At 40.6% G+C, this 15,398-nt stretch overlaps 1 protein-coding gene across 1 annotated transcript in view; it reads left to right on the forward strand.

Annotated features, from left to right (window-relative positions):
- Enpp3 (ectonucleotide pyrophosphatase/phosphodiesterase 3) overlaps positions 1–13,414 on the forward strand; it is a 67,154-nt gene extending 53,740 nt beyond the window's left edge. The window contains exons 20-25 of the mRNA XM_052169626.1: positions 598–752; positions 8,000–8,135; positions 8,879–8,956; positions 9,793–9,925; positions 11,561–11,717; positions 13,213–13,414. Coding sequence (XP_052025586.1) covers positions 598–752; positions 8,000–8,135; positions 8,879–8,956; positions 9,793–9,925; positions 11,561–11,717; positions 13,213–13,383 — 830 coding nt within the window. The 3' untranslated portion in view covers positions 13,384–13,414. The remainder of the gene's footprint in view (positions 1–597; positions 753–7,999; positions 8,136–8,878; positions 8,957–9,792; positions 9,926–11,560; positions 11,718–13,212) is intronic.
- The last annotated feature ends 1,984 nt before the right edge of the window (positions 13,415–15,398 follow it).

The raw sequence follows: 15,398 nt of genomic DNA on the forward strand, positions 1-15,398 counted from the left end.
TGGGGTCTCACCTCTAAGGCTCAAATCCTGTTTATGAGGATTTCACTTCATGACCTAAATCATCTCTTAAGGGTATCCCTCCAAACACCTCACCCTGAGGTTCAGGATTTCAGTATGACGTTGGAAAGGTATAAACTTTCAGACGAAAGCAGACATTTTTTGTTTGTTTCTTTGTTTTTCAAGACAGGGTTTCTCTGTGTAGCCCTGGCTGTCCTGGAACTCATTGTAGACCAGGCTGGCCTCAAACTCAACTCAAACTCAGAAATCCTCCTGCCTCTGCCTCCCAAGTGCTGGGATTACAGGCGTGTGCCACCTCTGCCCGGCTTGAGTCTTTTTTTTTCTTTTCTTTTAAGCTATATCTTGAGAGCTTTTAAATAATAAAGAGCTATAGAGAAGGCAGACTTCAGATCTTTGCTTAGCCCCTGGGTTGGCCAGGCTGAACTTTAGTTTTGTGGTGGGCATCATGAGATAATAACCTATCTCCCAGGGTTGTTGTAAAATGTTAATCCAAATTCCTGACATATAATACATACTCAGACTAGTGGTGGTTACCGATCTTACTAATTTCAAAAATGTTTTGTGTTATTTCAATTTTAGTCGCAGCAACGGAGAAAATAAATTTGCCATTTGGGAGGCCCAGGGTCGTACAGAAGAACAAAGAGCACTGCCTCCTTTACCACAGGGAATACATCAGTGGGTTTGGAAAAGCCATGAAGATGCCCATGTGGAGTTCATACACTGTTCCCAAGCCGGTAAGCTCAGTGAGCGGTGCACAGCAGAAAGATTCTGATCCTGGGCACCATAGGGGTTGAATTCTGTTTTACTGAAGAGTTCCCAACGCGAGTGTGAACTCCTGTCCCTTATAAGGAAATGCTACAGTTCGGATAGAAAGGCCTTTGTAGGTGGAAACAGAGAGGGAAGGCATTGTGTTGTGCCTGGAGAAACTGGAAATAACAATTTACGCCAGTCTGCTAATGTAAGCTCTTTTGTAATTCTGTTAGTATTACTCAAAAAAAACCTCCCAAGGTCATAACAATGTAAGTGCAAAATATGGATTTGCCATTCATAGTTAGGACCTATACGTCAAGCAGTAAGAAGAGGATGATACTGCCCCTCCATCTTCCTGGAGTATACGGCGGCAGCTGTATCTTGAAGGCGATGGTGACTTAGAAAGTTTCTTGCTGTGATTATTTAATGAGCATGTTTCTGTGTGCTGTTAGCTATGAAAGGTACAGTGTGAACATGACCCAATCCTTCTTTGAAGGATCTAACACTCTATAATTTTCTCCATTTCCTGAAGTGGAGAATTTGCTATGTAAATCTCCTTCCTTGTTCACTATCTGGCAAACTCCCAGTTGTCCAATTGGTACAAAATGGTTTACCCATCATAAAGAAAATACTAGATCCCTGGCTCACACTGTACACAAAGCTAACATGCTGATTGACTTACAGTTCTAAATACAAATGGCAAATCCACACTTCTCCTCGCATGTATTTTTATGACCTTGGGGCTTCTTGGAACAATACTAACAAAATTACAAAAGAGCTTAACTAGACTACATTAATGCTAATGTGTGTTGAAAGGAACATCATAGATTAGTAATTTGCATTGCATATAGAAACAAATGATGGATATCACGAATAGTGATTAGGATCTAAGACAGATAATCAGCCTCTATACAGAAACAACAGAGTGACAGATGAACAGGAAGAATGACTCATTAGTCATTAGCAATTCAGTCTCATTAGCAACTAGGGAACTGTAGAGGGAAGCAGAATCTACCACTATCTATCCATCCGTGACTTTGGGGAAGGCAGAGTTTTATTCGAGTCTGCAGGACAATAATGACACTACCTGAATACTGCTAACTAAATGATATGGATCTGGTGAATTAGTCTCAACATTTACCATACATACACTCAACATAAGGACAAAGCTATATATTACCAAGCAGAAGAATGACTAAATAACCAGGAAGCATTAAAGTGGAAAAATCATGACAAACCCTAGCTGTTTCTGTCAGAGCAGAGGGCACTGTCTCCTTTAAAGACAGAAAGTAACTGGCCGGATCTAGTTTATCTGCAGTTGTTGGTTGGATTGAGGCAATTTGCAGAAAAATAAGCATATTTTTCTAGTCCTCATTAAACTTTCTTCACAGCCAACAGTGATTCAATTGCAGATAGAATGCTAATGTTTGTTTCCTATGTGGGTAAATATTCTACATTTACCTGAGTCCTTTTGTAGGCTGGTGGCCTCATTGATCTCTGAATGGGCACACTATTCAGGTGTATGTGTTTTTCTTCAACAGTCCTTAAAATAATCTCTATTTTCTGTTTGCTTTGAGAGGGCCGGTTATGTTCCAGGTCAGGTTCCTCATCCAGTTCCTGAGCAAGAGAAGGCCGGGTGGGCGGGGCTAGCGCGGAGTTAACTAACGGGGATGTTTGTGTTTTAGATGCTTCCCCTTGCAGCCTGGCATTCCTGAATTCACATGAGCAGGGAGGATGCCAAGGGCGGAGAGACTGTAACTGGGTGCCGGGAAGGCTGTCCAAGCTCTTTATTATTCTAAAACTAACTTCTTTGTTATCAGAAGACCCTCATCCTGTCTCTGGTCCCAGAGAGGTGCTTGTGTGTTTCTCCATCCACGTGACAGGATGGGATTCTAGTAATTTTCTGCTTTCTAATTCAGAGATTACTCTGTGTGTGTGTTGTGGTTTGAGAAAATTACATAGAAGGATGTTTGGAGATTCACATGAAACCCTGTAGATCAGTTCTCAGTCTGAGCGATCAGGCCTTAAATAAGCTCTTTGGAGCACAGGTGCAATTGGTTGGTCTGAAAGTTTTACGGAGCTTTTGTCTCTCTGAGGTTTTGGTGGGTGTTGGTAATTTCTGTTCTCTCAAGAGCGCTCTGGGAGGAATGGTGATATGAAGGCGTGGTCCTCCTGCAACTACTTCTGAAAGCATTAAATCTGGTCAGGTTTGATTTGGGTGCTGCTTCTGGGCCTGCTTAGTAGGAAGAGCTGAGTTACTTGTCCGACTAGATGGAAAACTAAAAACAAAGCAAGAATGACAGTGGCTAGCCACTTCATGATTTAATTATCAGGAAGTCAAAGACTTTTGTTGATAAAAAATTAGCTAATATTGAAAGATACCTATCATGCTATATTATATAAATGTGTATATATGATATATATGTAATAAGTATGTATGTAATATATGTAATATATAATATGTGATATATAATATGTAATGTATATAATATATGTAATATATTTGTAATGTACTGTACATAACATGATATATTATATATATTATATCACATATATATAATGTTGTGTGTATGTGTGTGTGTGTGTACACTGTGCATGCATTGCAGCGCTGAGCTCTGTGTGGTTTCAGGGAATGAGAGCTCAGGGCCTCCAACCTGCTTCAAGTACCCACTGCTGAATCAACTTCCTACCATGAGTGGGCATTGTTACAAAACCCTCTTGGTTCCTATAAATTATGACCTAATCATGTGTGTAAGTCTTTAAATAACCAGGGACAATACATGTTATAGACATTCTTTTTCTGAACTACAAAAGTCATTTTTTCCATAGGAAAAAAATTATACGGTCAGACAAATACTCTAGGTATGTATTTATTGACTGCACCATAAGACACAGCTATAGCTTTTGTGTGACCCCCACAGTTAAGGGGCATCTGTCACTTTCAATGTAGCTGTCCTTTCTCTGACTGGTCAAGACCTGTTGGGTCTCCACCCCAGAAAGGGAAGGAAAGCATCCCTCTCTGTTATCTCTGCTCATTTTCACTTTCCTTGAAGATTTTTGAGAGTTGGGAAGTATGTATTTTCTCAGTCTCTGACCAAATTTTCTTTATTGTTCCCCCCCCCATCTCTTCGGGGTTCAGAAATCCCAGGGTCTCTGGAAAGATGGTGGGGCTTGAAGCCTTGCAGAAGTGCTTGGTGGGGCAGGGCAGAGAAGGTGTGGGGCAGGAGAGCCTCATTGCTCAGTGGACAGAGCTGGAGGACAGGACCAAGCTCTGCATCCTTCCAGGCACCACTGGCCTGTCTCTTGCCTCATCCCACCTCCAGAAAGCAGGTCATGTCCTGGTGTTCCCAGTCTTAGTGTGTGCCTCTTGGTTGGTTCAAGTTTGATAGATGAAAAACAAATTTGATTGCTTTTTCAGTTAGCAGAAAGTATATGACGAAATTTTCATGCTTTTGGTCTTCAGCCTTTCTGGTCTATTTTCCTTAGTCTGAAGTGTATTCCACTCTTGATAACATTGTAAGCACTTGGGCTGACTGAATCCTCGGTGTTTTTAACCTACAGTCTTCTTCTGAATCACACTAGCCTTCCCTCCTGATGACTGTAACTGTATGACATCCTAATAGTTCAATCAAAGAACAGAACTTACTGACTGTGGGAGATGTGAGATAGAATGGTGACCTGTAGCCCATCAATCAAACAGCACCCCAGGTGTGCTCGGAGCTTAGAGTAGTCAAGGTTGTCGCCTTTCACACTGTGGCCCCGTGTTGTCTCTCTATTGCCACCTGGGGCACTGCTCATTCAGAACCTTTACATATGATACTCTTTTTTAGAATGGTGTAAGTAAGCTTTCTAGACTCTGTATCTTAATGTAGGGGGACTGGGGAAGGTGATTGTTAATTGTCTTAGTTAGGGTTTTACTGCTATGTACTGACCCCATGACCAAGGCAACTCTTGGTCATGACACAGGGTTTCTCTGTGTAGCCCTGGTTGTCCTGGAACTCACTCTGTAAACCAGGCTGGCCTTGAACTCAGAAACCCACCTGCCTCTGCCTTCCAAGTGCTGGGATTAAAGGCGTGCACCACCACTGCCCGGCTGGCATCTCTTATAAAGACAACATTTCTTTTCTTTTCTTTTCTTTTTTTTTTTTTTTTTTTTTTTTTGAGACATGGTTTCCCTGTATAGCCCTGGCTGTCCTGGAACTCACTCTGTAGTATTAAGTTTTATTATCAGACTGATTTGTTTCCCAGAGAAAGAACATTTCTAAACAGTCCCACTGGTGTATGTGGTTTACAGTCCACATGGGGTAGAGGCACGGGGACAGTGCCTGTCACTCATTCTTGACAATATGTCATGTCTGCTTTTGCTGTGTGTGTACACTGTGCCCTCTACTGTGGCAGTTTGGAACTTAAGCTCTGCAGAAGGTAATGTCCCCTTCATAGATTCTAAGCCCCTCTCTGGCCTGCAGTCCGACCTACATATTCCTGTTTTTAGGAGACTTCATATTCTACCGTTTGGGACGCTCCCACCCCCACCCCTCTCCCCCCTCCCCCACTGTTACCTTGTGCTTACCCAGGGACAGGTTGCTGGCTCTCATTGCTCTCTGGCCTCCTCTGTCCGGTCACTGTTTAGCTGCTTTCTGACTTCTATATATTTATTACCTTTCACCTCGTTTAATTTCGCTCTCACGTTACACAGTTGCTGCATGGTGCTGTGTTTATGAGGATCTTTTCACATACATGCATATTATATACAGAGCATCTTCCCCATCCCCACTGTCCCCATCCTCAGGTTTCCCCCCTCCGGCTTGTCCCTTATCTGTCTCCAGAGCACTGGTTCTAAACCTTCCTAGTGCTGTGACCCTTTAATACAGTTCTACATGTTGTGTTGACCCTTACCCCGAAGGATAAAATTATTTTGTTGCTACTTCATGTCTGAAATGCAGGATATCTGATATGCAACCTAGAAAGAGGTCATGACCCATGTAGTGAGAACTGCTGCCGAGATAATTTGGCTTCTGCTTTCATATCATAGATATACAGATTATATATATATATATAATATATAAAAACTGTGTATGTATATATATATATATATATATATACACACATACTCATGTATACACTCATATATATGTATACACATATGTTTCAGCAATGCATAAGAGAAAACATACAATATTTATTTTTAAAGATTGTCTGAACTTGCTTAATATAATTATTTCTTGTTGCATTACTTTTCTTGCAACAATATAACTAAATAAGCCCCATTGTGCCTATGTCTCGCGTTTCTTTTTCTGTGCCTCATGTGAATCATCCTGCAGTCAGCATGGTGTTTGCCTATCTCAGTGATGCGTAGGCCAGGAGTGCTCTAGGTAAACACCCCGAGAGCAGGTGTGCTCAGGCATAGGGCAGAGTCATATATGGTAGGTCTAGCTTTTAGTTGTTTGCCTTCTAAAGGAAGCTTCATCCGGTTTTTCAACTTGTGAATATGTGTCCTCATCATTAATGATTCTTCACGAGCCTTAGAAGAAAGCAACGATAGACGTTTATATTTAATCACGATGGGAAATGGACTGAGCTCCCGGGAAATGCTTTTGACTGGAGAATCGCAGTGTGCCAGAGCGGCAGTCCCTGCCTGGCTTCCCCGGGCAGCCCCATCTCCAACTCTCAGAGTTCTGAATGGTTGGCGGTGCTTTTCCGCCTGAGAACAGTGCGGCGTGCACTGCCTTCTCTGCTGTGACCTTACCTCACCCAGGCTACCAGACAATGTAGCTAACATCTGCTGTAGACACAGCGCAGTGAAGAAGGAACCGGACAAATGTAGCATACTTTTCTTGTTAAATTATTGCAAGGTTTTTATTCAGGAAAATATCCGATACCTGCAGTGCAGAACAAGGGCCCCGAAGCCCGTGAGACAACGGAAGCAGTGAGTACGTGTCCTGCTTTTTGGTGCGTGTTCATCCAGTGAGGGACCGCATACTGCATTGTATTTACCTGCGGGCAAGGGTCCGTATTAGCCTTTAAATGTAATTTAAAAAGAACTGACAGTTTTAAAGTCTGCTGTGACTTATTTTACTTCAAAAATAAGGATGTTTGGGGGCTGGGGACATCATTCGGGGCTTGCCCAGTGGGTGCGAAACTCTGGATTCACCGTCCACTACCATCTAAACAAGACTTGGTGGAACATGCCTGTAATTTATATATTATGCTATATGCTGTATGTGTTATGAATGTTATAACATGTTATATTGCATTTAGGTAACTATAGTCTTTTTTGTTTGTTTGTTTGTTTTGAGACATGGTTTCTCTATATAGCCCTGGCTGTCCTGGAACTCACTCTGAACATCAGGCTAGCCTCAAACTCGGAAATCCGCCTGCCTCTGCCACTGCATCCCAAGTGCTGGGATTAAAGGCGTGCGCCACCACTGCCCGGCAACTATAGCTCTTAATTTTAGGCTGATTAGATTTTTTTTAACCCAGTTTAAAAACAATGTAGCTAGTTCTTTCTTTTTATTTTTAAGATTTTTTTTTTTTATATGTGAGTACACGGTCACTGTCTTCAGACACACCAGAAGAGGGCACATCAGATCCCATTACAGATGGTTGTGAGCCACCATATGGCTGCTGGGAATTGGGCTCAGGACCTCTGGAAATGCAAGCAGTGCTCTTAACCACTGAGCCATCTCTCCAGCCCCAATGTAGCTAATTCTTATCTACATATAATTTGTTTATATTTTGGTTTTCCAATTTAAAAACATGTTTATTTTATTCACTGAATTTGAATGTGGAGTTACAGAGAGTTGTAAGCCGCCATTTGGGTGCTGGGAACTGAGCCAATCCCTGTAGTCCCAACATTTCCCACCTACCCACTTATTTGCATGTACAACAAATCCCTACAGAAAAGTTCGATCCCAAAAAAAGACTTTGTTTTTCAGCAGTAGTTCCTATTATTCCTTGGTACTCGGTTCATGTTGCATTCTGCAAATGTTCTTTCCCGAGGGATATTTGATGTGTCCTCCCAGTGCCCCTCGCCCCCAGCCAGCAGAGAACCTCACCGGCAAACACAGCTGAACACATCCACTCCCGTGGCTGGGGTAGACCTGATTCACTAAGAAAATAGGAAGAGGGTAAATGAAAAACAGTCTAGGAAGTCATAAACCAAATAAGGCGATGGCGAGCCGCAGCTGTGGGTGTAATTTCCCCCCCCCCCCCCTTTTCTCTCTTTCAACAGGGAGACACATCATCTCTTCCTCCCACAGTTCCAGACTGTCTGCGGGCTGATGTCAGGGTTGCTCCTTCTGAGAGCCAAAAATGTTCCTTCTACTTAGCAGACAAGAATATCACCCATGGCTTCCTCTATCCTCCGGGTTAGTGAAACTCTTTTGGAGCGGCTGGGAAGCCCTCAGCCAGCGGATGTGGCGTGTGCGTTAAACATATATTCCCCACCCAAATGACCCGCTTGGGCGGCCGAGGAGGCTTCGGTGGTCGAGGGCTGCCCAGAGGTGGCACAACAGCTTCCTTAAAGGCTAATAAATGTTTCTGTGGGAACCACAGATCAGCTCTAATCAGACCCAGATGTGGAGAGAGTTCAGCAGGTTTAAGTTTTAATTTTACAACTGAAGGGTATTTGGAAAGAGACAAGCATCTAAGAAAACATTATCTCTGGCGCACCGCCGGAACTGAGGTCCTCACGGAGAAGGACAAAAGCTGACCCAACCAACCTCCGCTTGGCTGTGTGTTCGACAGCTTTGAACTGCAAATTAACCAGCCAAATGAATTTCATGTTGTCTATTTTTAAGGGAGGGTCTCTCCTGGGGTCACATATAAAAAATCACCAGTGTGATTTTTTTTTTCCTAATGCTCAAGTCTTCCCCGACCCCCCCCCACCCCCCCACCCCCGTTCATCTGGGAATGTCATTTTCATGTTATTCATGAGAATTTCCACAGCAGTTGCTGGGAGTGGTTTACACCTGGCATGTGACTCTAGCTGTTTTGTTTGGTTTTAAGAGACTCGCGATTTAAGAGAAGTTCAGTAGAAAAGAGGCTTTAATGAAAGCAAAGAATGGGTCACTGAAATCCTCTACTTACTAATAAAACATTTGTTTTACAGCAATCAAAGGAACTAATGAGAGTCAATATGATGCTTTGATTACAAGCAATTTGGTCCCAATGTATAAAGAATTCAAAGGTAAGTATCTATTCTCCCCCGTCCCATACTGGGCATTAAACTTAGGGGCTCACATACACTGAACAAGCGCTGTGCCCTGACCCACGAACTTGGCCCTGTATGCTCAGTCCACTGCCACTCTTTATTTTGCAATAGGAACTGGATTAAGTTGACCAGGCTGACCTTGAACTCACTTGGTAGTCCAGGCTGGTCTTGAATTTGTTATCCTTTCTTCTAATCCCCCAGAATAGCTGGGATTACAGGCTTGGTGTTGCATATGTAATTAATGTTAAACTAAATAATAAAGTGACTCCTTGGCCTGCCGAACTAAACCTATGTTTTTATTATTGCAGTTTGTTATTTACACTGAGTCACTTTATTCTGTTATTTTAAAATACAGGCACAAAACTGTGGATGTCATTTCTTTGCAGCTAACTACAATTTTTGATTCATTGCTACAATTTGATAATTGTTTTAAGTTTGTTCTTAATTAATTCTTACCTGTTAAGAGCTATTGATAGAGCTAAATTTTATTGACATTCACCATAAATGAAATGTAAATGTCTTGTTTCCAGAATGATAATTAATAAGATAGCATGTATGATCTGTCAATTGTTAATATTTACTATTGAAGGAGGTATATTTTGCTCTAATAAAATGATAGAGAGTTCTCATTAACATGGTTGCTTATTTTAGTTTCATAACTATTTTGTAGAATTATCCTGTCATTACATATAATTACTGGAGTAGAATGTGATTCTATTGTACCAACAATATTATATTATACAAACAATAGGAAATATTTCCATGTTCAGTAAAATCAGATATTTTTAAATTCCTCATTTTTTCATTTTTAGAAATGTGGGACTACTTCCATGAGGTTCTCCTTATAAAATATGCTGTAGAACGAAATGGACTGAATGTGGTTAGTGGACCCATCTTTGATTATAATTATGATGGCCATTTTGATGCTCCAGATGAAATCACACAGTAAGTCATTTAACTTTTTGATTTAGCAATAGAATATCATAAAGGAAAATCTGAACTTTAGCTAGATACTATACAATCTCAATATTACATAGTATAGGCAGAGCGTATTCATATTCAGTTGCTATTGATGCCAATTTTCAATTTAAACCCTCTAAATATTTAGCCAAAAAAGAATTATATGGCAAAAACTTAAACTAATGGTTTCTGGGTAATGGTTAACAAAAAAATTTTATTGGAAAATTTACAAAATGTGAACAAAGACAAGATGAGATTTTGCTGGAGGAAATGTAGAGTCAGAGTCATATCAATAAATATAGAATCAAACCAACTATAATTAGGAAAAACCAAGTACAGACTGAGCTTACCTTAGTAACTGTCACAGATACAGTGGACAACCCACAAAACAGTTTCTGTAGAGGATGCAAATAGAGTTCAGTAGAAATCTAGTCTAAACAAACTGTACATCTTAATACTAAACCCATTGCAACAGGCTGTTACAAATTTATTTTCCACTTTCAGCAAAGAAGTCCCAGTCCCATTGCCTCTTTTATTATCAAAATGTCAAAAGGATAAAAACAAAACAACAGCAGGATCCCAGCCCGGAGTATGCAGAGCTCCGGTTTCTACTGACACCTTTTGATAAAGTAAACCTCACACTAGGTGTACAGCCCTGTGTTTTTCCTGGTCTTTCCTGTCACTGTTCTTTGTTTGACTTTGAGGCAAGGTCAAAGGTAGCACAGGCTGGCCTTGAACTCACTATGGTGCAGAGGATATATTTGAACTTCTATGTCCCCAGTGTCAGAGGGGGTCTGGGTGGTACTGCTATACCTGGCTTTTGTTTGATTGTATAGTACAGTCTTGTCATTCGATAATTTTAACAAATATTTTAAGAGCTCTTTCCTACATACTAGGCAGTTTTCTAAGCATGTATGCAGGATTTGTTTAATCTACAATGCAACTTGATGTCTGGTTCCACTAACTCTGAGTCAGAAAAGAGGAAACCAGGGCTAGGAGAGGTTAAGTAACTTGTTTGATAGGTTTTTCACCTACTGGCAAAGCCAGAATGGAGATGCAGACAGTCTGAAACTGAATCCTATAGGAGGTCACAGGTTTCCTCCAGTAGGGTCAGCAGATACCATTCTCTTCTCTTAAAACTATTGATGTGTACATTCCTATTTGTTACTAGAAAGACATCCAGAACACATACAGTTGTCTGCATCCACTCCCAGGCAGACTCTGTGGATACTTCCATGTTAAAGTTGATTAAATGAGGGTCTTAGGAGGCAGATGACCCCCCCCCCCCCCCCCCCCCCCCGTGCAGCAGAAGTGCACAGCCATAAGAGGCGAAGTATGAAGCCATAGGACTTGGGAAACACACACAGGACTCAGAATTCCATGGCCCTTCTTTGTATTCTAATGGTTTGCTATAATGTTAGAATGACCATACTATAGATTTTGGCAAGAGCCTAATGGCTCATTGGTGTGGAAGTCATATATGATGAAATTATACTTTCCACACGATCTGAACTTTCCACCTTGTCTTTTAGTGGCTCTTCGCCTTGGCATTTCCTTATAAAGCTACAAAACAAAAAAGACATTTGTAGTGGCATCAAATCATTTCAATTATGTTTTCAGATATGTAGCTGGCACCGACGTTCCTATCCCAACACACTACTTTGTGGTGCTGACAAGTTGTAAAGACAAAACCCACACACCGGACAGCTGCCCGGGATGGCTGGATGTCCTGCCCTTCATCATCCCCCACCGGCCCACCAACATGGAAAGCTGCCCCGTGAGTATTCCTGGAGAACCTGGGGCCAGAAAATGATTATTCAGATCTCATCTGAGCTGTCACAAAAGCGGCTCTATCTAAACCATGTTTCTGTTCTTTGTGGGTAGAGTTCTATAGATGTGCAATCTGTAGAATTAATATTAAATGTGAATCTGCATATGTAAGCAAGTATTTATGAATGCGTGTGTGTGTGTGTGTGTGTGGTTGATACTCACTAAGGTGACTAATTATATATTTATATTTTTTTCTGGACACAAGCATTGAAGTTCTACACTAAGGTTGACATGAAATTAATGTTTCCCTAAATGAATATATACATAAAAATTCTAGTACCTTGAAGCATGACATGCTAGATTTAGTTCACATGTGTGTGCGCATGTATGCATGTATAGACACACAGGGAGTGGGATGGAGAGGGAATTAAAGTACAGCAATATGGGAGAGCCATTTATAATGATAAGAGTTAAAAAAACGATGGAGACTTATAGTAAGACTGCGATTTCAGACTCACGACTGGTAAAAGACAGAGACATCAGGATTCCGGAGTGGAAACTGACAAACATTTGATATTTGTAGTTTATTGCATGTGTTTAGCAACTTAGCAATTTCACTTATATATTCTCAAATCTATGCTCTTAAACATGGAAGGACATCCAAAATTATTCATCACAGTATTATTTACAATACGTAAAGTGCCCAAACCTATCAGTTTGGTAATTTTGGAAAACTAAATTAAATCATAATGAAGAAATGTCAGAGACTGCAGCTAAAACAAATTACCCATCTAGGTCTAGATTCATCACATGGATAAATTATAAACTTTGCCACAAATGAGAAACAACTGGAAGATATAGCACTCAATGTACGTTTAAGAACACAAATCAGCTCTATATACATATACTGACATGTAGTGACAGTTTAAAAAAACCACTGAGATTTACCCTGATTTATACAAATTAGTAATGTTACCTCTGAACGTAGGAACAAGAATATAACTACCTAGATGATACTTCTTTTAAAATATTGTGTCTATGGGCTTGGGAGATAGCTCTTTCCAAGCAAGTGTGATGACCTGAGTTCACCATGGATGGTGTGTCTTAAGCATGCAATCCCAACAGTGGGGATGTTGGGGTGAGGGGATCCCTGGGACTTGCTGACAGGCAGAATAACCCAATCACTGAGTTCCTGCTTCAGCGAGTGACCCTAAAAAATGACGAAGAAACTCAATATCAACATCTTGTCTCCACATGCATGTGCACACATGCACACACATGAACATGTATGCATCCACACAAGCACACAGTGGGTAGGAATTTACGGTGAAGAGTATTTCTTTTAGGACTTTTGTTTGAAATGAAATTTAGTTGTATCAAATGAAGAGCCAAGGAAATAAAACAAAAAAAAAATCATAAACCAGACACCTAAGTAGTAAAATATCTTTATGCCAGTGGACAAATAACACCATGTGGAACTGGTTTTGTGTTTCATTTTTCAGGAAAACAAAACTGAAGACCTTTGGATTGAAGAGAGATTTAAAGCACATGCTGCCCGGGTCCGAGATGTGGAACTCCTCACTGGCCTTGACTTTTATCAGGAAAAGGCACAGCCTGTCTCTGAAATTTTGCAACTGAAGACGTATCTGCCCACATTTGAAACCATTATTTGAATGGATGTATAAAGCCATCTGACAAAATGGAGGATTTCCTGTCAAAAAATTATTATAAAATAAAAATTTCTATTTTTCCTTAATCCTTGAGAGTCATATTATACATCGTCACTATAATCTATCTCATTCATTTCTATAGATGGTAGAAGAAATTACATTTAATTTTATTTATTCTGCTCCCCTCCCCTGAGTATATACACATGAGCATTGGTTCCCAAGGAGGCCGGAAGAGGGCGTGGGGGCATCTGTCCTCAGTATTTGGCAGGAACACATGGTATTGATTTGTGTGGTTGTTACAGAACCACAGTGCTCAGATGGTTGAGCTGGTGGTCACAGACTCTGCTCAGTAAACGCGGTCTTTTCCCTTTGTGATGTATGCCTTTACCTGTGAAGATTGTTGAGATCCTCATATTTATGTATAGGTTGTTCACAACATCACTAAGAAAAAGCAATGAATAACATTGTAAATGCGTACTTTTATGTTTTGGGACATGCATTTGCACGTGGATTCCCTAATTTCTATGTCTTCAACTTAAAATGAGTATATTGCTACAGGTTGAATTATCAGCTCTATTTTTCTCAATTCTGAGTTCAATGAATTGCATGGTTTTCAACTCATTCAAAAATGAAAAATTTCATCTTTAAAGTAGTATATATTCATTACAAGGTAGTGAATTACAATAATACAATATATTATATGTTATATATTAAATAACAAATTACACATTTACATATGTAAATATTAAACTCATGTGTAATCTTATTGACCAATGATTAATATCTACTGATCAGTGGCCCTTGGTGTAGCTATCCTTTGAAACACAGTTTTAAAAATATGAGATTCAGGAAAATGTCCGTTCATATTCCTACGGCTTAGCAGCAAATGTTTTTTTCCCCCTCAGATAATTTTTAGGAGGATGTGTTTTCAAGATTTAGAAATCCATTTCTTAAATAACTAAAAGGGCCTGAAAACAGAAAAGGGTTGGTTAGGGAGAGGGACATGGGGTCAGGGAGAGGAGGATGGGTCAAGAGAGGGTCACGGAGTAGATATGCTGAAAATACATGGTGTGCACAGAATCTCAAAATGAAATCTGCTCTACATAACTGATATATGCTCACTTAAAACTTGGAAAAAAGAAAAGAAAACCCATCCTATCAAAAAAACGGGACTTCCTGAAGCAAGCGCGGCAACTGCCACATGATGTCACAGTGAATGACTTGTGCTCTGCGGTCTGGTCCCCAAGACCTGTGTGGCCATAGCTCATGGTAAGTGCCTTGTGTGTGCTAAGGAAGAATAGTTCTGAGATCCCTAATGGTCCTACCGTGGTCTTCACAAGCTGGTATTTTACTTTTATGTAATAAAATTCAGTAATCTCAGACAAGGGGATTTTCCTTTTTTGTCCATTGACAGTAAAATATGCAATTAAGCAAGTTTCAAAAGGCTTAGAATTTTATTTTGTATAGAGTTTTGCCTCCACATCTGCTCATTCGTGTACCACTTGATCCCTGGTGCCGGTGATGGGCAGAAAGCCTCAATGACATCACCTGGAATTGGTGTTAACAATGGTTGTAAGCCTCCAGGCAGGTGCTCGACACTGAATCTCGATCCTCAGGAAGAGCTGCCAGTCCTCTTAACCCGGAGTCATCTCTCCAGCGCCCTTGAGATGCTTTATATACAGATGGTATTTAACACTCACAGCTGAAATTCCTGCAGTGGAATGAGTGGACCGTGTGCTACTGGTAGTTTGGGTTATATGTAGTTTGATAAGTAGGCATATATAAAAGACATATTTCTATGAGCTCCTGTTTTACTGAACCAAAATTACAGTGAAACCCAGATGTGGGACACGCCTTCAATCCCAGCACTTGGGAGGCGGGTGGATCTCTCTGAATTTGAGGCCAGTCTACAGAACTAGTTCCAGGACAGCCAAGGCTACACAAAGACACACTGTCTCAAACTTAAAAAAAAAGAATTACAATAAATTATCATTGTAGAAAGGGAACTTCTGTAACTG

This window comes from Apodemus sylvaticus, chromosome 23 (assembly GCF_947179515.1).
Source record: "Apodemus sylvaticus chromosome 23, mApoSyl1.1, whole genome shotgun sequence".
NCBI lineage: Eukaryota > Metazoa > Chordata > Mammalia > Rodentia > Muridae > Apodemus > Apodemus sylvaticus.